Source organism: Neovison vison, chromosome 7 (genome assembly GCF_020171115.1).
Source record: "Neovison vison isolate M4711 chromosome 7, ASM_NN_V1, whole genome shotgun sequence".
In the NCBI taxonomy this organism is placed as follows: domain Eukaryota; kingdom Metazoa; phylum Chordata; class Mammalia; order Carnivora; family Mustelidae; genus Neogale; species Neogale vison.
The window spans coordinates 5,185,213-5,198,266 of NC_058097.1; the positions used below are offsets into that span (position 1 = coordinate 5,185,213).

Here is a 13,054-nt window from a genome sequence, read left to right on the forward strand (position 1 = left end):
TTGTAAAAAATTCATCATGATATTAAAAAAACATATTTGGATGGCTACACACACATGATATTTGTTTTGTGACTGTTGCTGTCTCTTGTCTTATTAAGACAGACAGAAGAAAATGTCTGGCCCTCCCGGACCCCCGGAGGATGTCGGCACTATTGGCATTGTTGTTGTAGCACCCCCAGGGGGGACAGGCCTGGGCAGTTCTATTTCTGTTAACAGGATCCAGGTTTGTTAACAAACCCTGATGAGATTAGACTGTGGGCATAGGTGGCAAATGCTTCCTGTTTGTCTGTATGAAACCCTGACACCACACTTGGCTTTGCTGGAAACAATCGAGTCAAAGGTCAAACAGCATCGGTAGTGTGTCCCAAAGGGAGCTGCAGCCCTCCCATTTATCTGGAACTCAGCCCAGCCACAGAGATCAGCAGCCCGGAGAGGGGTGACCGAGGCCATAAGGCTCTTCTTTGCTATTTTTTTTCCAAATGTTCAGGCTTCTGCCTTAACAGTTTGGGTGAAGACCCTATCATCTGACAGACCCAAGTGCTGGGGATGGAATGAACAAGATGTCTTTTCCCTGTTCCTTTGCTCCCTAATTTTCAAGTATTGAGACCAAAGAACTAAATGGAGAAAGCTACGGTCCATATCGAAGGCTGTGTGGAGTTTTTTGTCGGTTTCAATCAGAAATGAGGACCAGGCTCTCACAGAGTAGCCTAGAGGCATTTACATTTGGAAATCTTGCTCTGTTTCCATTAGGTCCTTGTTTCCAAAGGTTCTGTTCATGAGGAAAGTTTCAAAAACGTGTCGTGACAACACGTGTCTTGTCCACCTACCTAAGATGTCCTCAAAATTCTCGTTTGCTTTTGCATTTTTATTTTTTAAAGGTTTTATTTATTTGAAAAAGAGAGAGCATGAGTGGGGGGAGGGGCAGAGAGAAAGGGAGAAGCAGACCCCTGACAAGCGAGGGTCCCAACATGGGGCTCGATCCCAGGTCCCTGAGATCATGACCTGAGCCGAAGGCAGCCGCTTAACGGACTGAGCCACCCAGGCATTGCCCGCTTCTGCATTTGTAAAAAACGTTTCTAATCACTTTGGATTTCCCTGTGCCATTTCTTCTCTGAGGAGCGCAGCCACACCGACAGAGCCGCGGTAACCAGGTACCCCCACGTGCCAGCTAAGAGGGGCTTTGAAAAGAGGTGGTCGCCCCAACGTTTCCACTTAGAACACACGCGTACTTGGTTGAGGGTAGTAAGACGAGACAGGGGAGCCCAGGACAATGTGATTCTTTCGTAGTGTCTTATTCCTTCCAGGAGGCCAGGTGAAAATTTATCTCTGAGGATTCTCTGTTGCTTTTACTTGAAAAGGCCCACGCAGCGGTCGGAAGGCGAGCGGCGGCTCGAACCCGGGACCCAGGGAGTCACTGCAGGTCAGAGGCCTGAGGGCACCGCTTGACCAGCTCTGGGACCCGAGGCCCACCCTCCTACTGGTAAGAGTCTCCGTTTCCTGATTCATCAAACACCAGGAACACCATCTGCTTCGAGCCCTGTCGTGAGGACCAAGTCTATGGGATGCGTGTGGAAACAATCTTTTAAATCATAATTTTAAAAAATAAATAAATGTAAGGCATTTTCCCCAGACTCTAGGACCAAGAAGGCGAATGAGCTAGAGTCTGAGATAAAAGGAACCTGTGGCTGAGAAGACATGTACACTTGGGACACCTCATGCTGTTTCCCGAAGCTTCTTTCTCCAAGATTCTATTCATGATGGAAGTTTCTGAAAAGCGTCATGACCACACAGGTCTTGTCCACCTACCTAAAATTTCTTCAGGAGTTTTGCTCAGCTCTGGATTCAGTTTTTTTTTTTTTTTTAAATTTCTAACCATTTTTTAATTCTTCTATGTCATTTCATCGTCTTTATAGGAGAATAGAAAAGCGCCAGTTTTGTTGTAAATGTCAGTATTACCAAAACAGCAGTGACTGCAGAGAATCAGAAGGCCCAGGCCCAGGTCCAGGTCCCTGCTCTGCCGCCTGCTGCGAATGAGGACATGAGCTCAAGTGCTCCCCTGACCTGGGCTCCTTCCACATCTGCAGGGTCGGAACCGGACCGTGAGCGGCGCAGGTCTGCTATGAGGATCAGAGAAACAGACGCATGCTTGGGGGCGTCTAAGACTGTGCCCTGAAGGTAGTTGGCACTCCGCAAGTGATTCTTTCCCTCCCTCTTTCAAAATACATAAATGTCTCTGGGGAAGAAACCCTGTCCCACTGGAAGACATTTCCCACCTGTGACGAGTAAGCACTTAAAAATCTATGTTAATCTACATTAAGATGTGCTGTAAATGGAAAACACACTGAATTCCAAAGGTTTAGTATAAATAGGAAAATATAAAAATTGCATAAATTATGTTAACATTGCTTACTTGTTGACATGGTAACATCTTAAAGAAATCATATATTATATCTTTTGGGTTTTATATCTCTGTTGGGTTAAACTCTCTCTCTCTGGCGCACACACACAGACACACAGAATCTATGTTTATGAAGCTTAATTCCCCATGTGTATATTGGGTGTGTGTATGTATGTGTTACCATAAGGAAACTTAAAATTACATATGTGGCTCACATGATTTTGTTGGGCCATACTACGGCATGACCATGAAATCTTGAGTTTTCACAAGCCAAAAGGAAACTGTTTAGTAAGGGAGACTTTCCATGGGATCAGTTACTTTTCCCCAAGCATTTTAATTAAAATTAATCTTCAGTATACAGTTTTCTTAGTTCTGACCCACAAAGCAATCTGTTATATACTTAAATTAATGAATCAAAGGATGTCTTTTTATCTGCATTTGAATAGTATCCCGGAGCTAAGAATCATAAACAGAACAATTTAGGCATGTGTCAAAATGTACCAGCCTAATACCTTATTCTTGGATCTGTACCATAATTTTCACGCTACATATTTTCCCTAATTTGGGCGACAGTCTAATGGACACATTCTCCTAATAGTAATGGGGAGGCTTTTGCCATTGCGGAGTGATCCTACGTGGGGTTCTGAAGCTACCACACGTGTTAAATCAGAGTCTACCCACAGCTTTACCAGGGGCCTTTATGGTCACCGCAAATGACGAGATTGGTTCTCCACTGCAATGGTCGTAAAACACATTTCATGGGCGCGAGGTCGATACCCTGGACCTGCTTGACAGACTCCAAGCCACTCCCAGTCAATGTGATAAGATCTTGCAACAAGGCAATTTCCAAAAGCTGGTGGCTCGATTTCTCAGGGATGGTCTCAACAAACCAAGTCAAGTTTTCTCCGTGGGGCATGATAGGGGCCCGGGAGGTTGGCTGGTGTAAGGCCCCAAGCAAACGGGGACTGAAATGGGTAGCTCCGGGCTGATAAAACTGGAGTTTATCTCAGTCAGGAGTTTTGCCCAGCTCTGCATTCAGTGCATAAATATTTTAGTCTAGAGCGTGTGAGATCAGGAAAGATGGGCGAGAAATGTACAGGGGTTACTGCAACTGCCTGAATAGCTCCAGTAAGAGTCAGCAGCCTGTGACTGAGACCCTCTGGTGGCACCAGGCTAGGCATGATATTCAAAAAATCTTTTGTGGGGGCGCCTGGGTGGCTCAGTAGGTTAAAGCCTCTGCCATTGGCTCAGGTCATGATCTCAGGGTCCTGGGATGGAGCCGCATCAGGCTCTCTGTTCAATGGGGAGCCTGCTTCCTTTCCTCTCTCTCTGCCTGCCTCTCTGCCTACTTGTGATCTCTGTCAAGTAAATAAATAAATAAGTCTTAAAAAAAAAAAATCTTTCGGGTACCCCACGCTGGCATCTAAACAAGGCTGGGTATCCATACAGCACCTGCTTCCCAGATGAGAAAACCACCTCAAAGGGTGTAAGTGACTTTTCAGAGTCCCATGATGGACAAGTACTAAATGTGTGATTAGATCTCAATTGGGGATCTAATCTAATCTGTCATTCCCGGTCCGCTATCATATCCAGCTCGGCTGAATGTCCCAGACCACGCACATGTGCGGGGACAGTGGGATTCCAGCCGCTGCTTTGGAGCCCCCAGACCTGCAGTCCTGCGAGGTGTGCAGCGTGTGGACCCGAGAGGGTGCGCAGTGGGTGCGCAGCCCGGACCCCCCGCGGGGCTGAGGTACAGGATGAGCCCAGCACAGCCTCAACAGCTGGGCTGTCAGTGGCCTGCTTTATATATATATATATTTTTTTTTTTCTGTTCTTGTGTTTTTTTTTTCAGTTTATTTATTTTCAGAAAAACATTATTCATTATTTTTGCACCACACCCAGTGCTCCATGCAAGCTGTGCCCTCTATAATACCCACCACCTGGTACCCCAACCTCCTACCCCCCGCCACTTCAAACCCCTCAGATTGTTTTTCAGAGTCCATAGTCTCTCATGGTTCACCTCCCCTTCCAATTTACCCAAATTCCCTACTCCTCTCTAACGCCCCTTGTCCTCCATGCTATTTGTTATGCTCCACGAATAAGTGAAACCATATGATAATTGACTCTCTCTGCTTGACTTATTTCACTCAGCATAACTCTTCCAGTCCCGTCCGTGTTGCTACAAAAGTTGGGTATTCATCCTTTCTGATGGAGGCATAATACTCCATAGTGTATATGGACCACATCTTCCTTATCCATTCATCCGTTGAAGGGCATCTTGGTTCTTTCCATAGTTTGGCGACTGTGGCCATTGCTGCTATAAACATTGGGGTACAGATGGCCCTTCTTTTCACGACATCTGTATCTTTGGGGTAAATACCCAGGAGTGCAATTGCAGGGTCATAGGGAAGCTCTATTTTTAATTTCTTGAGGAAACTCCACACTGTTCTCCAAAGAGGCTGCACCAACTTGCATTCCCACCAACAGTGTAAGAGGGTTCCCCTTTCTCCACATCCTCTCCAACACATGTTGTTTCCTGTTTTGTTAATTTTGGCCATTCTAACTGGTGTAAGGTGATATCTCAATGTGGTTTTAATTTGAATCTCCCTGTCTTAAACATTCAAAGCAAAACAACTATTTCCTCCCAAGTTGCTCCTCCTTCTGATGGCTCTTTTTATCTTTTGGGAACTAATTCCATCCTAATTCTTAAAAACTGGATTAGGAGTCAAATTTGTGTCTTTTAAATGAAGAGTTCCTGGTGACAGTGAGCCGCCAAGATAAACAAGCCCTATACATTCAGCTTCTTCATGTCTCCCATAACTTTCTCTATCCATTTCACTTTGGGGGGGAATGTTTTACACGGCAAAAAAAGGGGGGGATAATTTTTTTTTTTTACATTTAATGAAGCAACTTCATTCAGAGACCAGTTTCCCTTTACTGAGAACACCACGTATGGACTTCTAGAGAACAGGCATGAGTTGTTCATAATTAACTTCTAAACGCTGCCCAGTCTCTTGGTGTTTATTAAGTGGACCCGTAGAGACGAAGAGTCCGGGAAGACTAGTCCGCGTTTCATAACCAGTGGACACCTGAGAGTGAAATGGTAATGAAGTAAGTTCACGTGGGAGTCTACATGCCCTCCAGGTTGTAGACCAAATAGAATTTGGTCCTGATGGGCAGGGGAGGGAGGGCTGGGGGGTCTCGATTCGCTAGGCTCATTTGCCAAGCATTTATTATCGTCTGGCTTTGGCGATACAGCAATGAGGAATGGCTGCCATCGTCACGGCGCGTACTTTGTGCTGGGCACTGTTCTAAATGCGTTGTGCATATTTACTCATTTAATCCTCACAACGTCTCTAGGAAGTTGATAATGTCGTGAACCCATTTTTACAGCTGAGGGGACTGGAGCAGAGTGGTAAGTATAAGCCTGGGAACCAAGGCATCATGGTCCCTGAGTTCAGGAGCTCAGAACAGAGACAGGCACCAGCACAGATCAAATGGGCAGTTAAAATTTAGTGGTATGATCGGAGAGCGGGGAGGGGTTCTATGAGGAACATGGAGGAAAAAACACTTAATGATCTGGGGGGGAACAGTCAGAGAGGTGTCCCTAAGGGAGAGAAATCTTGGTGGGTCCAGAAGTATCAAAGGAGGTAGCCATGTCCGTTGGTGCTGGCCACGCAGCAAAGGGACCTAATCCAGACAGAGGGGCAGCCAGCATGAATGGGAGAGCGAGCTTGGCCAGTTCAAGAAACCATGGTGGTTTGGTATTGGAGTGAGGGGCCCAGAGTTCAATGCAGAGAGTAGTGTGGAAGGTGTCGTGCATTCTACTCGGGCATTTGTTCAAAAGACATTCAGTGAACACCTGCTATATGTCAGGCACTGTCCTGGGTACCAGGGATAGAGCCTTGGACACATTGACTATATTCCAGCTTCCGGGGAGCTGATGCAGTCTTACTGGGGATTAGGGAATCCAAAAAAAATGCATAATTTACAAACTGAGAAGGTCATGAAGGAGCAGAACCATTGGTACCAAGGGAGATCCTCCTTCAGCATAGGGAGCAGGGAAAGCTCTTGGAGGTCAAGCACTTCAGCAGGTCAAGCCCCTTACAGGTGAAAAGCAGACTTGAGGGAAGGTGCAGAGACCAGCCACGCTAGACAGTGACGGGCCTTTCCAGACATCTGTGAAGGCGGCATAATATTATCCCAGGGCCCAGGAGGGCTGATGAGCAAGGTCCCGTTAAGCAAGGAGTAAAGTGATCAGATCTGCACTTAAAACACAGCCCCGGTGTGGGAACTGGCTCCAAGCCGGCAGCCCGCAGGGTACCACACCTCTCCCTCCTTTCACATCTTACATCTTCTGCTCTTTTCTTGAGGACTCGCTGTCCAGGTCCTGGGTACCAAAATTCTACAGCTGCTTAGAGAGTGGACGCCCACATTTCAAGACGAGCCTGGCGGGCACAGTGTCTTTTAGTTTTCAGACTGGAATTCAAAGTCAATTTCTCCATTCTCCCTGACGTTCTTACTTCCCAGCCTGGCCTCTTCCAGTTCTGTAATCGAAGTCAGTATTCCTTGCTATAATCTACAGTCACTGAAGCTACAATTTCCTCAGTCAGAAAGAAAAACTAAATGCAAAGATGGTTTTAAAAACACTTCTTTATGCTAGACGTGAGGTTGGGATGGATGAGTCCCATCTGCACAGCAGGGGAGACACCTCTGCCCAAGATGCCTAAGGAACGAAGCAGAGCGTGCCCATATCAACCCTTGGAGGCTTGTGTCCAAAATAGAAATAGACAAATAAAGGCGAGTACTCTGCTGTCTTCCCGTTCACCACTGTCCGGCAGAGAGGGACAGCAGACTTGGTGCGGACAAGCTACCGTCTGTCCAGACATAGAGTCGTGACTGGAACTCATCATGACCTTCCCCAGGGTAGAAACCCATCCAGGAAACATGGTAAGCCTTGGCCCTTCCATACCCATCCCACCTCCCCTGTCAGATCACGAGGGACTAAGGCGGTCCTCTGCCCTCTCCGGTCTACGGCGGTCTTAACACTGCCCACAGAGACCGGTCCTAGCTTCTGGGAAGCCCATTCAAAGTGCAGAGGCAGCTCGGGAGTCTATAATTAAGATATTAACGACAAGATTTCACAGGTCGAGAATTTCCAGGTGGAAGGGGGTCACAGGCAGCAGGTACAAATAAGAGAGACACATCGTGTTATTAAAGATCTGAGCTCTAGTGACTGCCATGGAGCTGGGCCTTACTGGGGTTCCGTTCATCTCAGAGAGTCCTTCCTTCCAAAACACAGTGGTGTGAAATTAGCCCCTGTGATACGGCTCCATGGTTACCCCAGTGCCCTTGCTGAACGCACCTTCTCTTTCTTCCTTCACTTTCACTTTCTCCTCCTGCCCTTATTCTCTGCTTTCTGTCTCCCGGGCCCAGAGGGGTCACTGAACCCCCAGTACCTATTCTTTCTCGAGAGGTTCCAATATGGCACCATTGTTGGGATAAGTCACCTGGTGTTCTGGGCGGGGCCCAACAGAATGACTCTGTGATGCAGATTGAGTTTACCCCTGTCTCACAGAGAAGGGTGTTGAGGTTTAGGGAGTTGGCTGGCTCGTCCCACGTCACGGTCATAGGTGGTGGAGTGGAAATTTGAAACCACTTGAGTTCAACACCAAAGCCAAAGCCCTACCACTAAACTGTTCTCCCCCTAAGTGTTTACCCAAGATCTAGTCCCATATTTTCTATCATCTCTGTCAAGACGTCCCTAGGAGTCACCAACTCAACATATCCAAGCCTGGCAAATCGAGCGCCTTTCCCGACCACCCGTTTTCTGACTGGTTTCTTCCATTGCTACCGTATGGCTCTGACTTGTGCGCCCACCTCTTGACCCATGGGCAGGAAAGAGAGTGGATGTGTCAATGGAGAGGCCAGATCTCACTCTCATTTCTGCCCATTTCAAGCTCGGGGATCTTGGCCAACTTTTCACATCAGGAGGAAGGGGTGAAGTCAGCAGCCCTACTGGGGGGGGTGGTTGTGAGGGTTAAAAACAAGGGACATTAAAGCACCCACTTGAGAGTCCTAAGCAATATAATTTCTCCCTCGCTTCCCCCAGCAGACAGTGATGGCCACGAACACGCCGGATGTGTTCCAGCCCAGTTTCCTTGCCCGATCTGGTCTCTAAAGGCACAGAGCAGCAGTCGGCCTTGCTGCCCCGCGTGGTGCGTTTTCATCATACTCAGTCCCTTTCCCTCCTGACCCAGCATCGGAGCTGCCTTGGGTGCTCCTTGTGTCCCCTCTCTAGCAGCTGGTCGGCTGGCTGCACGTAGGAGAGCCTCCAAAATACCGAACAAATCTCTCTTAAGGACTGTGTTCTCCTTGGAGGAATTCCCTGGCTAGCTATTTTTTTTTTTCCTATCTTCTTTTTTCTTTTTAATTTTTTGAGATTTTTTATGACAGACACATCTGGACAGCTTCACAAGGCCTATTTTCCAACCTCATGAAATTACCGGAGGCAGGAGGTGAGGGCCCTTTTCTGCTGGGGTCTGACAAAGTGAGTGGTCCAGCAGCCTCCACCAGGCTTTGCAAGAAACTGCCAATGGCCGCCAGGCTTTGCGGACAGTGGGCTCTGACAGAGGGGCCCGGCCGCCAGGAGGGTGTCTCTCTGGGATTCAAGAGGCCAGTTCTTCAAGACCGAGTCTCTGTATTGAACCCCACGTCTCAGAGCCTCTCAAGGTGGAGTCTGTCCTGGGAAGGGTCCAGAATTCCCTCTGCTCTGCTTTAAGCAGGACAGACAGTATGACACTGTGCTGGATTTAAATACGAGCCATGGGGCGCCTGGGTGGCTCAGTGGGTTAATGCTGCTGCCTTCAGCTCAGGTCATGATCTCAGGGTCCTGGGATCGAGCCCCACATCGGGCTCTCTGCTCAGTGGGGAGCCTGCTTCCTCCTCTCTCTCTGCCTGCCTCTCTGCCTGCTTGTGATCTCTCTGTCAAATAAATAAATAAAATCTTTAAAAAAAAAAAAAAAGACGAGCCGTGAATCATGATGAACGACGTCCGTCTGAACACATCCCATCCCACCCCACACACAAACCCCCGTACGTGAATCTCTGTGCCATTTACTTGTTTCTAAGAAGCACTTTGTGGTACACATCCCAGCAATTTTGTTACTCTAGATATTTATCAAGTCATTTATATCACAAGCTAGAGAGATTCTGTGAAAATGACCATGGCTGAAGAGAAAAGAGAAAAGCTTGCTTTTGGGATGCCGGTGGGTTTCCACACTGGATGTATTCATCAATACCCTGTTTCCTTTGAAAATATTAGTGGCACTCTATAGATTCACTTTTTAGCTTGCTGTCTACCCTTAACTCTCAGACTCCCAGATATGAAGGGAAATCGTGGGGTCTGTCTGGTCCAGGCATGGCGAATACAGTCCATCCCTGAAAATATCCGTGAATGATCAATGGGTAGTAGCTTCCAGAAGCACTGTGTTGGGAGCGATACTCAGGTCAAGCCGGGGATAATTAGCCATGTCTGCCATGAATATGGTGACAGAATGGGGCAATGCACCTGCCACTTATTAGCCGTCCCAGACTGCTTCGCCCCACCAGTCTGCAGATGAAGGAGTTTGAGGATTCTTTCAAGATCACACAGACCGTCTCTATCTCTGCTCCTGGGCTGTAGAATCAGTGTTCGTGCCACTCCCACCATCCACCGCTGAACAAAATGAGCAGATAAAGCAAGGTTATGGGGAGCATGGCAGATGGAGAAGGCAGCAAGAATCAACGCTTTGAAAAATTGGCTAAGAGCCGACCATGGAGCAGAAGCAAAGGCTCCCTGCCACACCCAGTTGGGGACACACCATTATTATTGCCATTGTTTTGTCTGGGTCTTGTAGTGTGACTTTCCTTCCATCAAGAAACCAAGAGTCCTTAAACTCCTGATGAAGGACGGGTAGGTGAGTCTACAGTAGCAAAAGTCTCTGGATGACACAATCGGGAAGTCTAAAGGGCATTCTTAAAGTGTGTCAACCTGTGCACAGGTGCAAGGATCAGCATACGTGTGCATCTGGAAAGGAACAGGCACCAGCACGTGGCAAAGGAGCGGTGCCATATGCAGTGGTGGCCTTGCCATACACGTCAGTGGGCCGCCGTGCCCCTAGCCTGCCAAGCACCATTCCCTATCCTCAGACAACAGCACGCTCGTTTACTTCACGTAACTACCTATCTTCCACTGTCCGACTGTATATCTTAGGTGGGGCTGACTCTACCCTGGCTTCAGGATAAGACCAGGGACTCAGACTTAGCCAACTAAAGCATCGCTACCCAGTAGACACAGTGACTGGTCTGAGGGTGGACACGTGGAGCCGGTGAGATTTGATTTCAAGCGTTTGTTGGCATCGTCAGGAAGAAGAGCTCTCCCAGGGGACCTGAGGCGGGGAACATGAAGTGGAGCTTCTGAGGTCTGCACATTGGAAGGCAGAGAGGGATGTGACTGTCTAAGAGTGAAGCCAACAGAAGGAAAGCAGAACCACAACAGGGGCAGGGATCAAGGCGGATGGCATATCTGGGAATTGGTACACAGCCACGACGGAAGGCAGAGTTATCCTGAAATATTTGCCGCATTAGCCGATACATTTTCACGTACCACTCCTGCCCCGATAGTTTTTTGAGTTAGGTTTTTGTCATTTGCGGCAACAAAAACGTCTTGGCCAATAAGAAACCGAAGAGCCATTTTCCGCATAAGACGTCCAGATCCCCGCATTCCCCTGTGGACCCAGTTTATCCCAAACACCGGCGTTACCTGCAAGGAGCCCTGGATGTCCTTGCCCCCGACAATGACGAGTTCTGCCATGTCCTCCGCGTGGGGGCTCCGGGCGTGGACGAACAGAGTCTTGCCCACCGCAGTTATGTTTTTCAGGGCAACTAAGCTGCCGTCATGGTTCACCTTGAAGTATGGGCTTGAGACCTCATAGTGTACCTTGCTGTTTCCCTCGCAGTCACTGAAGGTCACTGGGGAGACAAAACAGAACAGAGCAGGTGAACAAAATCGGGAAGAGTGTGAGTAGGTCGGGCCGCTTGGTGCTGGAGAAATCTCTGACTATCAGATGCGGGTGACCGCTCCCCATGCAGATCTAACAACACTTCCCCTTATCCCACGGCACCCCCTTGTAGCCGTCTGGCTTTGCCTGTGCTGGGGAGCTTCCTCCATTCTAGATCGGCCCTTGATCACCTCCCGTGTTCCAGGCGGGCACCGACGGTGCATGGATAAACGGGATCTTTTCAGACAGCCGCTCGGGGTTCCAGAGGGCAGTCTGAGAGAGCAGAGAGGCCAAGAACACCAGTTAGTCTGGTCTTGTACCAAGGATGCCCGGCCCGGATTAACGCAGCGGCGGGAGGGACGTGGACAGAATTCCAACAGTCAGACGGCTAGGTCAGGTCGTGTTTGGGAAGGAAAGGGAAAAAACAGCTGTTCCTGTGGGCAAGCACAGAATTGCTTGCTTTCCTCACCCCACTTCTGCTTCCGTAGCTCTCTGCTGAAAAGTCTAGCTTGTCTAGTAAACCTTTGACTGAAGCGTGACACAGATGCGGGAAAAGCACATACATCAGAACCAACAACTTGATGTACTCTCCCAAGGCGGGCATGCCCGTATACCCGGGGCCTAGCCTGGACGCAGAATACTAGCCGCCCTCCCCACTCCCTCCCGCACCAGCCCCAGCCTCCTCCTTGACGGATGCGCGACGCCGACTTCTAACACCTCGGGTCTGTCCGCCCCCCCACCCCAATCTCTGCTTCCTGCAAGCTGGATCGCGCGGTGCGTGCTCCTTCTGGTCTGGATTCTCCCGCTTACTGATACGCTCATGTCACCCGTGTGTCTGGGACTCAGGGCAGTTAACCCTCACCACCGGGTAGGATTCCAGTACGTGGTTCTAATGAATTTATCTATTCCACTCTTGATGGCCGTCGGGGCTATTTCCAGGCCGGGGCTCTCAAATGATCGCCACGAGGAACTTTCTTGCGTGTCTTTGGTGACAACGTCTACCTCGGGCTGAGCACACTGTTAAAGCCATATAAATATTTGATGAACTGAGCTGATCTTTCTGTTCTGGGAGATCATTCTTATGGTGATAATGACCATATCAGCTGATAATGATAATGGCTAATGTGAATTGAACCTTTTCCACATGCGAGGCTAAGTGTTGGGCATTTTACGTGCATTATCTTATTTAATCTGCGCAACGAATGAGGTGTATTTTGCAGACCCCAGGTTATAGGTAAGGTAACTGAGGCTCGGAGAGGACAAGGCAGGTGCCCCACATGACGAAACCAAGATTTGAGCCCAGGTCCCTTTGCCTTTTGCAACGACATGTTTCCGTAAAGACTCAGCCTCATATAAAACACAGCCTTCCCAAAGCCTCATCGGAACCTGAACACCAGGGCACGTGAACCCTGTCTGTCCTGCTGCTGGGCTCCTTCCCTGCCCTGACGTGCACCACGGGGTGCCCTCTTGAGCCTCCTCTGTGTCAGGGTCTCGGCACCTTCCCTTGCTGTCCACTCAGCTTCAGGGTCATCTGCGGATGCACAAGGGGACCACTGGGTGTCTCAGACATTGGCTCACTTCCTCTGACCATCGTGGTAGCCAGGATGAATTGGGC

General features: G+C 48.8%; 1 protein-coding gene across 1 annotated transcript in view; it reads right to left on the reverse strand.

Annotated features, from left to right (window-relative positions):
* The window catches only part of CDH13 (cadherin 13), a 1,000,495-nt gene that overhangs the window by 604,130 nt on the left and 383,311 nt on the right, over positions 1-13,054 (reverse strand). The window contains exon 3 of the mRNA XM_044255654.1: positions 11,202-11,410. Within this exon, the coding sequence (XP_044111589.1) occupies positions 11,202-11,410 (209 nt within the window). The remainder of the gene's footprint in view (positions 1-11,201; positions 11,411-13,054) is intronic.